Genomic DNA, 12,937 nt, shown 5'->3' with positions numbered 1-12,937 from the left:
GCTATAAGTGCAAGAGGGGGGAAGTTAATAATAACTGTTTCTGCTAGAGCACTGCTTGTGTCTGAGCACTCTGCTGACTCCTTTATATCTCACCACACCAAGCCAGGGCCACGGATGAGGAAACTGAGGTTCTAAGAGTAAACAAAACTGCCCAAGTTCACGCAGCTTGTAAGTGAGTTGGGATCTGAAACCAGCTCTGCCTATCACTGGAGCCAGAGATCTTAACATATTATAACGATCAGCCTGTTTGTTAGCATGAGGCATGTGGAGAAGAGAAACGTGGAATTCCATCACTTCACTGCTTGTTGGAACTGTCTTCTCTTTGGGGCTATTGCTCCTGCCACTTACTGGATGAAATGGAGCAAGTGTTCCATGACCAGCTACTCACAGCATGATGTGCTAGGTGGGACAGTCTTGTTGCAAAGAGGCCAACTCTGGGACTGTAAGAAGAAAACAGTTGCTGTTCAGGAAGGCTCTGAGCATCACAGTGAGAGAAGGCCACTTTTGCTTTGCCTCCACTAATCCCGCTTTGCAGCTGCGAACTGGGTTAGCATTGCCCACCCGGCCTGTATGCCTGTGGAGTTGGAGTAGGGTCAAAAAGGTACTGCTAATTTCTCACATTTACAAAATGACTCTCTTGTGACCCCCACTACAACCTAGTAAGTAAGCAATATCTGCCCTACGGTCCTAGAGCCCAGAGAGTTTTCTTGCTCAAAGTCATGTAGCAAAATCAGGATCCCAAGCCCAGTCTACGGTCAAGTAAACTTTCCATTCATCCCTCACTGCCGCCCCCCCCCCCATGGCAAACCGAGAACCTAAGGAGCTGTTTGATAAAACAGACTTGGACTACCCGAAGTCTTTTTTTTTTTTTAAACTCCCAGTGTATTCATCGTTTTTCAAGGCCATTTGTCAACAGACTAATTTGTAGGACTTCTTCCCCTTAATATTGGGCCTTGAAAAGATTTGTGGGCACTCAGTAAAATGTTAGGGACCCCTGAGTACAGGCAGTAATGCTGGTTGTTTTGCATATCTTAATTCTCCCAATAACATGGGGAGCCGGGTGGTGTCAGCCCCATTTCATAGATAAGCAGACTGAAGCTTAGAGACATTCAAGTCATTTGTCTAAACCCACACAGCTAGTACCAGCTGCCTGACTCCAAGCTTCAGCTCCTTTGAGTCAACTCTGCTGAGAAAGGAGTGGGAATAAAGCCATCTCCTGGGGGGAAGGCAGGGTGTTTCTGGAATGTGAAGTATTTTAAGCTCTTTCCTAGCTCATTTCAACAGACTCCTACCTCTATCTTTGTCTGAAAATAGCCAGGAGTTTATTCCTGGATTTCAGAGAACAATTTCTACAAATTAGGTTTGCCTCTGAATAAAACACCTAAGGGATCACACTCCTAATTTGGGATATAGACAATAAGGGATAGCCCAGAAGCCAGGCTTAGTGTAGAAAAGAGAGAACATTCTCTCGTTAGACAATAAAAGGCTAAAGCATTTGCTTAACTTCTGCCCCTATTGGCAGTTTTATCTTGGGGAATTGAGATGGTTAAACCATCTTAGATGTGCTGAACTTGTCTAAAGTGCTCCTGAGGTCAGAATATTTCAGAATATTCACTTTAAAAGAGGAAATAAAAGGAGGCTGAACATGGTGGCTCACTCCTGTAAACCCAGCTCTTTGGGAGGTCAAGGTGGGAGGATTGCTTGAGCCCAGGAGTTCGAGACCAGCCTGAGCTACATAGTGAGATTCTGTCTCTACAAAAAATTAGCCTGGCATGCTGGCACACACCTGTAGTCCCCAATACTAGGGTGGCTGAGGGAGGAGGATCCTTGAGACCAGGAGTTTGAGGTTGCAGTGAGCTATGATGATCCCACTGTACTCTAGCCCAGTTTAACCATGTTAAGAGAATGAGACCCTATCTCAAATAAATAAATAAATAAATAAAAGTGGAAAAGGGGATGGGGATGGCTTTGCTAATCTGGAAGGTGATAGGAGGGCATGAGAGAGAGGTTCCTTTGTGAGGATAAGATAACCAGTTGGGAGATGATTCATAATGGAGGGGGTGACTGGGGAGGGGGAAGGAGGAAGTGTCTAAATGTGTCAGCTAAAATTCTTTGGGTGTGTGGGCATTTCTACCATAAGCCCAGTGGGCAGTTTTTGTTAATGTCTGTTTATTTTCAACTGCTCATGCCAAAGGGATCAACTGTATTAATGTTACCATTCTCTTGGCAAGGAAATGTAAGTATGTTCTTAAAGTCTCTAATCAGGTGTGTCATTAAGTGATTAGGCTCAGTGCCAGGGGTCCAGTAGGTGCCCAGTAAATACTAGATTGCCTTTAAGCTTGTGGGAAGCATTATGGTTAAGTGGTTACCCACACCCAACAGATCTCAGTTCCATATCTTGGCTCTGCATTTTCTAGTTTTCTTCACCCTGGGCAAGTTATCAACCTCTCCTGGCTCCTGGCTCATCTGCAAACTAGATATAAATAATAGCACCTGCTTCATTGGGTCATTGTGTGCAACAGTAAGTGCTCAGTAAATGATTGGTGTTATTTAAACCATGTTAACAAGCCACACCTACAATACAGATTAGTCAGATTTGATAGATAGAAGGAATTGGTAAAATATGAAATCTTCCCAGAAGGAGTATTTAAAGTAATCTGGAGTGCACATATCGATGTCTCAAGAGATGGTAAATCATCAGGGAAGGAATAGCCAGGGTTTGGGGAGACTGAGATAGGCAGAGGACGAACGGAGGGCAAAGACTCTAGCCTCTGACTGGCCCAAAGCATCCATGGCCCATGGCAGACAGAGGCTGTGCATCTGTAAAGCTGTTGAACATACAGACTCCACACTTCTCCTCATTGGGCACTGTGGTGCCTTTAAACTGAGCAGGAGACGATTCACTCCATTAAGTCATTAAATACTTTAATCCCTATCTTGTAAAAACATTGATACTCAAACCTAAATGTCTCTTAAGAATCTACCCACCCTGGAGACCCTGATGCAGTAGGTTGGGACCAGAAATCTGCATTGCTAAAAAGCAATCAGGGAGGTGGAATCCTGAGGCCACACTTAGAAAATCATGGGTATAAGGGGTTGGAGCCTAGGTCCTTCAAAGATACAAAAGTATTCATAGACGGTGCTATAGAGGGTATAGTATAATAGTTAAGAACAGGGAGTCAGGGTTACTACCTGTGTGATCTTGGGCAAATCACTCAACCTCTCTGAGTCCTGCAAGTCTCCTGCAAAATGGAGATGACGATATCTATGTCGCAGGACTATTGTAAAAATTAAATAAATTGTTACATGTAAAGCATTTAGAACAGTTGCTGCCACATAGTAAAAGCAATATGTTTGCAATGATACATGAAGCTATGGTTCCTTACTTCTGGAAGTTTATGAGCACCCAAACATGATCACAGAATAAGGCAGTCTCAGACAACAATTATAAGCCTCAGAAGGGGAAGAGAACATTTTGTTTGGACTCATAAAGAAAGTTCTTGTTGGAGATTGTGACTTTAACTGGAACTAGAAGTACAGGTAGTATTTAGCTAAGTGAAGAAAAAGATGTTGTAGGCTAAAGGAATAGCTTTGGGGAAGAGCAGTTGGGAATTTCCTGTCAAATCTGGGGAGAGGGGAGGAACTGGTCTGATTTGCTGGCTGGGTAGTCTCATTTTTACAAAACAAAAACAGTTGCACTAGATTTCTGAGGGGATCCTTTCAGTAGCAAACATCCTCTTGTGATTCTTTGAAATAGGGAAGTCAGGGGATGAAACTGATTGCGGTTGGGACACAATGAGATTGAGGTGGTGGGCTCATCCAAAATGAAGCACCAACGAGTTGGAAATATGATGTTGAGGCTTTAGAAAGGGATTTGAATGGGAAATACAGGTTTGAGAAGCACTGGGATATAAAGATGATTACGATCCAGAATGCCAAGCCAAGAGAAAGAGATGGGGCCAGAGAAGTAAAGGAGAGGGCTTCGAAGAGCCATGAGATTAGGACCTCTGGTGGCTTTTTCCCTTTTGCATCTTCCCCACCCTGATTTTACAGCCTTCAGGGATCCTCTGGTGTCGTGCAGGCTCTCCTAGAGGGCTGAGCAAGCTGGAAGCAAGCTCCCCCTGAGAACATTCTGGTGTGCTCTGGAACAAACCCTATAAGTCAACTTCAGGTGTAACACAAACCCTATAACAAGGTGAACTCTACTCTCTTCTTCCCTCACTTGTTTTGAGCAATTCTGATGCCCCCAAAAATTCAAATCTGAATTGGTCAATCACCAATGGAAACAGTACTGTAAATAGCAATTCAATAAACCAACATGAGGTGTCATGGTTACTCATAGGCACCATACTAGGGGAATATTGTCCCCCCCACCACCAAAATTCATGTCCTTTCAGAACTTGTGAATGTGACCTTATTTGGAAATATTTGGAAATAGGGTCTTTGCAGATGTAATCAAGTTAAGATGAGGTCATACTGGATTAAGGTGAGCCCTAATTCAATGGCTGATGTCCCAAGAAGAGAGAAATTTGGATAGACATGTACAGGGAAAATGGACATGTGAAGACAGAGGCAGAGATTGGGGTTATGTTGCCACAAACCAAAGAATGCCACAAGGATTGTTGGCACCCACTGGAAACTAGAAGAGGCAAGGAAGGATTCTTCCCTAGAGAGAAGCATGGGAGCATGGCCCTGCCAACAACTAGCCTCTAGAACCATGAGAAAATAAATTTCTGTGGTTTTTAAGCCACCCAGTTTGTGGTAATTTGTCATGACAGCCCTAAGAATCTAATACAGGAACCAAGTTCATCATGAAAGACCTCCTACAGGAAATTTTTTTTTATTTGGAGTACCTAATCAGCGTGAAGGTTGGGCTGCAAAGGTATCTTAAGTCATACCAAAAAGCTGGTGTTTGTCTCCGACCCAACTTTCATCTTTTAAGAGGCAGATGCTTCAGGCCTCTCATGGCACATTCCTCTTTCTTTTCTTTTCTTTTTTTTTTGAGACAGAGTCTTGCTCTGTCACCCCGGCTAGAGTGCAGTGGCATCATCATGGCTCACCGCAATCTCAAACTCCTGTCTCAGCCTCCTGAGTAGCTGGGACTACAGGTGTGTACCACAATGCCTGGCTAGTTTTTCCATGTTTTGTAGAGATGGTGTCTTGCTCTTGCTCAGGCTAGTTTTGAACTCCTGAGCTCAAGTGATCTTCCCACCTTGGCCTTCCAGAGTGCCAGAATTACAGGCATTAGCTACCACGCTGGCCAGCATTCTTCTTTCTGTCCCCAATGTCACTGCATCCTCTAGAATCCCACCTCAAATCTTTGAGCCTTTTGGGTGATCCTCTTTGAATGACGCCTCACCTTTTGCCATGTCCCTGCATGCTTCTTTCTTTTTCTAAAAAGTTTTTAAATAAGTTATTTGAAGGATACAGAGGTCAGGAAATACTACAATAAACATTCATGGGTCATCACCCAGCTTTTCCTCCCTACCTTTCTGCACCCCTCCCTTTCTCCTTTTCTGCCATCTCTTCTTGTGCATCCCACCCTATGCACTTCTCTCAATTTCCTAAAGAAGGTGGGGTAGGTACAGAGAGGCTCAGCCTGACTTATATACCTGCCGCTAGGGTAAAACACACACACACACACACACACACACACACACAGGGGTTGAGAATTAGAGAATTAAGGTAGCTGATTGCAGGCTTTTGGAAGGGCAGGCAAGGAATTATTGCCCTCGAAGTAATTTGAGTATCCCTAGTAACTTATTCCTGCATTTTAGATATGCTCTTCCAGACTGGATTTATCCCGGTATTTCTGCCTTTAAAATTAGAATTTTTTTGCCTATAATAATCTGTAATATGTGGAGCATGTTGGAGATGGGCTTCTGTTTCCTTAACCTCTAGACATACACATAAACTTTAAGTGAGGGACTATCTTGGGCCTCCTTTCAGAATAGAGTGAGCTACTTCCTTTCTGCTCTCATAGAAAGAGGAGGGGGGCCAAGGCTAATACCTGGGCATGAGTACAAATAGCTTTCTTGACTCTCTTTTGCCTTCTTTTGTCTCCTTATTATTCTGTAGAGCTTCCCATTAGAGGGTTTTATGTTGTTCCGTTTTAGAAATACTTATTAACTCTTGGTCATACACTTCACTTTCCCAATTTTCCCTTGAACCTAATGTCTCCAATTAGGATTTCAAATTACAGAATATCTTTCAGGAACGATTTTTAGTATGATTTAGAGTTCAGAAGATCTCTAGGGAGACAAACGGAGTTACACATAAAATAGGCTAAGGAATTGTAAAAAATATATTCCCATTCTCTTTTGGTAGAAGTGGTAGAATTATGATGAATGGAAATGGTACTATGTTTTTCTCACTTCTCATTTGTTTTGGACCACAGGCTCCATTCTGATATAGGAGTCTTTCCTGCTCAGCATTTCAGTGATAATTCTCCCCATGGTCTATAGGATCCCTGTTCTCCTTGTTTCTATAGCAACAGTCCTGTGTTGCTTGGCTAGAAGCAATTTTCTGCTGCTGCGGTGAAGCCCCATTTTTTCATTCCTTTCTCCGTAGTTGCCTTGGTAACCACTCTCTTCTTCTTCTTCTGGTCTCTAGATGGTAAATTCCACCCCCTCCTTTTTTCTCTCTCTAGTAACAGTCACCTGGTCATGACTTGGACAGTGCTATCCCATCTGTGAGTAAGCATACTCTGTCATGGTCAGATTGTCATCATGAAATCAGCCTCCCTTTTCCTTTAATTGCATCATTTCTCTGGCCTGCCATCTTTCTGGTGGTTGTCATGGTAACCATACCCTCTGAAAGTCTCCAGGCAAAGGTTCTACAGTTAACAACCATCATGTGAGAGTGTCTGCCAATATGTGGCCATGCATCTCCATTTTTAAACCAAGCCCCAGGCGGGTACCACAAATTGGAGAGAACAAGGCTTTTGATCAAAGCAGGCTGGGTTGAGAAAAGGAGGTACAGGGGATCGAGAACTGGGAACCGGTGTTCTCCAAACAATATATGTGGCTACAAGGTTTAGGCTGGGTCTGCAAGAGTGGTCATTATGCCAATGGTGATTCAAGTGATTGAGAAATGCATTGGCGTCATTCCAGGCAGGACTGTCATATTCTGGAAGCTTCCAGTGGTTATTCCTCTGGCCCAGGGGATCCTGGTGATATGACCTGAGAGCTAGGCAGAGACAATCTCAGGAAGAAAGCAATTAAAACTCTTAAATTTGCTAAGGAGGGGTTAGCAGAATAGGTATTCAGGCACTTTTACACATTACTGAAAATTTCTCTGCCCTTAGGCTGTTGCTCTTACCTCTTTAGAGAGGCAGATGGGGTGTTACCATTATAATAATACAAAGTGTTCAACAAATGGTGCTTGTTTTGTGCCAGGGCATTGTAGTGTACTGGGCACTTTTCAGGCATTACTTCATTTCTCCTCAAGGCAGTCTTGAGAGGAATTTAAAGGTAAGAACACTGAGGCTAGGAGGTGAAATTAATGAAGGTCACACAGCTGGTAAGTGAGAGAGCTTGGGATTTGAACCCAGCTCCATCGAACTCCAAAGCCATTTCTTAAAATGTGGATAATTTTGGTCTTCTCTGGTCCTAATTTTTTCCACCCCACTTTAATCTGAGGGTTGCTACTATTTTATCGTTTCTGCCTGCCTTCCTTTTCCTCTTCCTATTTTGTGGATTGTACTTTGTTTTTCTCTGTTCTCACCCCATTTGTTGCATCCTTTGGCCAAGGAGATGGAAAGTTTTGTCCTGCCTTCGGATTGCGTCTGAAGCGGTACTGTGGGATGAAAACGTAAGAGCAGCCGCCCTTACCTAAGAACTGGGTAGGTCTGATTCTGGAGAACACCACACCTCTGGGCTCACTGGCTCCCGCACTAGATAGGCAAGTCATTCTTCTCTCCATTTAACAATTATTGGGTGTCTATTCGGTACCAGGTACTGTGCTAGACACTGGAAATAAAGCAATGACCTAGGCAGAATTTGTCCCAAGAAGTCAGACAATAGACAAGAGGCCAATATCTAATTTTATATTGTAGTGCTATAAAAAAAAAAGAATTGGGTGCTGTAAAAAGTAACAGGGACAGATCTATTTTAGATAGGGCTGCCATCTACCACTTAAGACGACAGCAGGTAGGTGAGATCTGACACCAGCTAAATGATTAAGTGATGGCAGTGATGCCATGAACCTCCTTAGCTTGGGACTTTCATTTCGCGGTTCCTCCTTTAGCATCCCGGTCTATAGAGCCCGAGATCCGCGCAGGCGCACTGACGTTTGCCAGGGGGGGGGGGGCCGACAGCTCCGGCGCAAGCGCAGATGGATTTAAGATGGCGGCCGTGGTGGCTGCACGAGCAGTTCCTGTGGGCCCTGGGATCCGAGGCCTGCGTCGGACACTGCCTCTTGTAGTGATTCTCGGGGCCACAGGCACCGGCAAATCCACTCTGGCGTTGCAGCTAGGCCAGCGGCTCGATGGTGAGATCGTCAGCGCTGACTCCATGCAGGTATGGCAGTGCGGCTGGCCCCGGGCGCCTGGGAACGCGGGACAGTGGGACAGGGTAAACAGATCTGGAATCTAGTCTTGAATCTGCCATAGGCCACGTGATTTAGGATTAACAATGTCGTTCATTTGGACATTATTTTATTTATCTGTAAAGGGGGGAAGATGTCACCTACCTCACAAAGCTATAGTGCTTACTAAATGGTATCTTGAGTGCTAGAATGAGAGCAGGGTAGCCTGTCCTGAAGAAGGCCAGACATGTGATGAATGCTGGTTGAAGCTGAGATTTTTAACTCTATTGGCTGATCCAAGTTGAGGGGGCTTTGTCCTCTTCTTTGAGGTTGGAGGCCCAGAAGGGGTGTACTCATTGCATCTGGGAGCATTTGTGCTCTATTGAAAGTGGGCAACATTTTGGGTAAATCTCTGGTGGAGAAATTACAGCAGTTACTTGTTGAAGAGAATATACAGTTATGAGTCTTCAGAGAGTAAATGAGATATTGGACATGAAATGCATCTGATGGGTACTCAGGAGGGACGGGCAGTTCTTGCCTCTACTCTATCCCACAGGCCTCCAGGCATGGTTTCTACCCTCATTAGTTCATTTGGGGTGACAAGACCATCAGCACACATAAAACAGTAGGGTAATTCAGCAAATATTTATTTGCATCTTACTTTGTGCCAGTGTGGAGAGACAGTTTATCTCAGCCCTGTCTTTTCCAAGATAGGAAACTTCAGCCTTTGTGCCTTGTTTGTGCCTTTGTTTCTTTTTCTGTAAAGTAGGAAGAATAATATCAATAATCATCACATTATTGTGATAATTAAATGAGATAAAGTATGTGAAGTACTTAATACAACATATGGCACATAGTAAGAGCTAAAAATATGGTAGCTGCTATTTTCTGCAAGGCCCTCTTGGAGAGACAAAACCGTAATCCCTATCCTTAATGAGTTTTAGTCCAGCTAAAGTGAAACAAGGCAGAGCTAATACGTGTTTGAACAGAGATATTAATGGTGTTTTGCAAGGTGGATGGGGTTGGGAGGAGAGAGACTACAGGTGCTAGATTTTATGATAAACTATTAAGTATTACAGACTTTCTGGGGAGAAATCAATGAAAGCTGGCATAGTCATGGAAAGCTCTTTGAAAAGGGGCTTGAAAAATAGGTCGAGTTTGGATAGGTAAGAAAGAAGAAAAGGGATGTCAAAGAAAGGAACATAAGTGAAGGTTTAGAAGGTGAAATGGGCCATAGTGTGTATGTAGGATGGTGAAAGCAGACTGTTCAATAGCGAGGTACTGTAGATATTGTGGAGTGGGAGATAAGTAACATGATACAGGCAGTGTGTAAGGAGCATTCATATGTGAGCAGCATGCATGATGAATTTGGGGTAGGTGGGAGATGCATACAAAGAAAAAATATGGTGTCATAATAGATCTTTGGCCTGATACTTGGGGCCTTGAGTACTATGGCTTTCAGTATGATGGAGTTAAACTGATAATATCTAAGGTCCATTCCAGTCTTTATGTTCTGTAATTCCTATAATTCTGAGTTGATGTGGTGTTAGCGGGATGGAGAGGAAGAGAAAGATGTAATATTTTGAAGGTAGTATCATGTTACAATATGAGTTGGTCGCTGATTGGGGAAAGAAGAGAATAATTTCCACAATGTGATTCGGGATTCAAGTTTGGGTGCCTGGGAGAGTGTGGTGAATCTGGAAGTCAGAAAGATCTTGCAGAGCACATGGGAGTGGGAAGAGGACGTTGGAGGGGAAGTCTAGTTAGTGGATGTGTGGAAAATGCTACAGATGTGAACCCACTTCAGAACTCTTGTGCTTATTCCCTCTGCCTGATGGACCCTCTCCTCCTATATAACCACGTGGCTTGCTCCCTTTCTTTGTTCAGGTCTTTGCTCACCTTATTGAGGCCTTCTGTGACGACCTGCGCCCCCCCCCCCCCACATAGTTCCTGTTAAGAAAGTGTTCTGAATAAATCATCTTAATTTTGCGTCAATTAATATATTTAAGTAAATTAGTGGGTTCTGGCAATAAGGGTTGGATATAGCTCTGTAGTAGCTATTACATTCTCAGAAAGGTTTCTTTACTCATAACTGTGTACCATAAGGTGAAGTTGCTAGAGGTCTTGCTCACTGTAAAATAGGCCACATCACTGGGACATTTTATGCCTCATTTAGTGCTGATGATATGGTAGATCCTTAATATTTGATGAACTATTTTATTAAAATGGCACATCTTAATCCATTAAGGTTCTTCCTGTGGTTTTAAGTAACTAGAATATGAGAATTAAATTTCTTTTATCCTTTGGATGCCATGAGGATTAATTAACATATGAAAAACTCTGAAGAGTATTGAGCTTTCTGAACTGGCCATGGTTATTTTTAACTTTGATTATACCCTGGATATTCATAACTTTTCCTCTTAATCCCTATTGGAAAACTTTGACCTTTAATTTTACTTTTCAGTCCAAATAATGAAATAAAGTATCCATGTCCCATTCACTGTGTGTTAAGGAAATAGGCCCAAGGTCTCAGAGTAAGTAGCAGACCTGGAATTGAACCTCGGTCTCTACTTCCCAGGCCCATAGTGCCTTATCCGCTACACAAAGCCATGCCCTTTGGATGAGGTAGGAGCTATGGGACTCAATCATTAGAGTGGTTCTTAACTTGTATGGCACTCATCCTTCATAGGAGTTTGCTACATTTTGATCATAAGGAGTGTGCTACATTTTGTATTTTAGGATTCATATTGTGAATCATAGCGTGAATTTGTAGTGACGTCTGTCGAGTGGAGTGTTGAGCTGACTGGCAGGCACTTGATGGGTTGTAGGGGGATGAAATTTAATGTCAAGTTGGTACTGAAGACAGACAGTGTTTATTTGAACGAAGGAGAAACTTGGCCTTGTGGAGAGCCTAGACAGAGTAGTAAACCACTTTGTTGTAACAGCCACACAGACCAGAGGGTGACCAAATGGAAAGTGTGATAACTAGAAAGTGTTTTCAAGTTTCTAAACTGAGTTTTTAAAAACCAATATTTGCATTTTAATAATCCCTTTTGATATGCTGCCAAGAATGTTGTATTCAGAATTATACCAGTAACTCAAAAACTATTGTAAAACACTGCCTTAAATCTTAAATTATCTTGTACTTCATGCTTCTTTGGTCACTCCTTTGTCCTACCTTAACTGTAGCATCATCCCAAGGCAACCCCTACAGAGCACTTCCTGTCAGGGGAAGTACTTATCTTCTTAAACATTGAATAAGTAAGTGTTTTAAGCTTCTTTGAGGTAAAACTACAATGGGATTTTTAAGGGTAGTATGTCTAGAGTGACAATTTCTTCATGGAACCTGCTATGCAGTGACTTGCTTCTATAGCCACTTAGCATCTGAAGGTCTTGCCAGGCCTCTTGCTTCCCGTTATTCTTATGTACGGGATTTGTGGAGCAGGAAGAGGCAACTACTTTCTGAGGGATTATTTGCTTAGGGTGTCCTGTTGGGCTCAACTGTGGATTTCTGCATGGCAGTTCCGACAAAAGTGGGAAACAACATTTGTGCTTAATTTTCTGAGTTTTCTGAAGCCTGGTTGTTTCACAAATTGTAGAAACAAATATTCTCATTTGGTAGTGAGAGTCTGAATTCAAGGAGGATAGGTAATATAATCCCTGTTTTCCAGGATGGAAAAACTGAGGTACAGAAAGATTAAAGAGCGGTCTAGAGATCACACTGCAAGACACTGGGAATTGGATCTGGGTCTTCTAACTCATTTGTAGAGTCTGATATATTTCAGGAAGATGATACTGAAGGTCTTCTTTTCAGTCTGAGTCTTTATCTTGGCATGTAAATTCAAGGTACAATGCATCGCCTTCAGTGATGAGATGAAATATTGTACTGAGAAACTTGAAGGTACTTGCCAAACGTGTACAATGACTGGCTGGAAATACAGACTACTAACTATATGCTAAGAGAAAATAAACAAAGTGTTCTGTTTGGGTTTAAAGAGAGGAAGTATCTCTAATGCCTCAATTCTTCAAGTCCTCTGGAGAAGCAGTAGTCATACACAGAGGCACAGTTCCCTTTGTGTTTGCTTAAATCTACAAGAGGAGAAGCAAATGATTTTTGGCAGTCTGACTAGTAGGCAGGGTGTGTGTCATCTAACAGATGTGGACTCTGTTCTTTTTGTTTGCTTTGAGACATAATTTAGGAGCAGTGTTTTGTACCAAAGGATGGACTGTCTGACAGTGCTCAAGGGAGATTGGGGATTCATGGGGGGAGGGGTACGAAAGGAGAGATGCGATGGTGTGTCACAGTGGCCTAATAGATGTGCAAAAAAAGGCAGGAAGATCTGTTAACCTGTAAACTGGGAGAGGTGGGGCCTATCTGGAAGCTATTTGCCACAACTGACAGAGGGAATCT

General features: G+C 42.9%; 1 protein-coding gene across 3 annotated transcripts in view; it reads left to right on the top strand.

Moving 5' to 3' along the window:
* Positions 1–8,325: 8,325 nt before the first annotated feature.
* The window catches only part of TRIT1 (tRNA isopentenyltransferase 1), a 40,799-nt gene continuing 36,187 nt past the window's right edge, over positions 8,326–12,937 (top strand). For 2 of the 3 annotated variants that reach the window (XM_069477745.1, XM_069477743.1), the window contains exon 1: positions 8,326–8,519. In XM_069477745.1, the coding sequence (XP_069333846.1) occupies positions 8,346–8,519 (174 nt within the window). In that variant the 5' untranslated portion in view covers positions 8,326–8,345. The remainder of the gene's footprint in view (positions 8,520–12,937) is intronic. The other variant, XM_069477742.1, reaches the window with a different exon arrangement.

Source organism: Eulemur rufifrons, chromosome 8 (assembly GCF_041146395.1).
Source record: "Eulemur rufifrons isolate Redbay chromosome 8, OSU_ERuf_1, whole genome shotgun sequence".
In the NCBI taxonomy this organism is placed as follows: Eukaryota; Metazoa; Chordata; class Mammalia; order Primates; family Lemuridae; genus Eulemur; species Eulemur rufifrons.
Note: the sequence above shows the minus strand (reverse complement) of the source record. Positions and strands in the feature narration are given on the sequence as shown.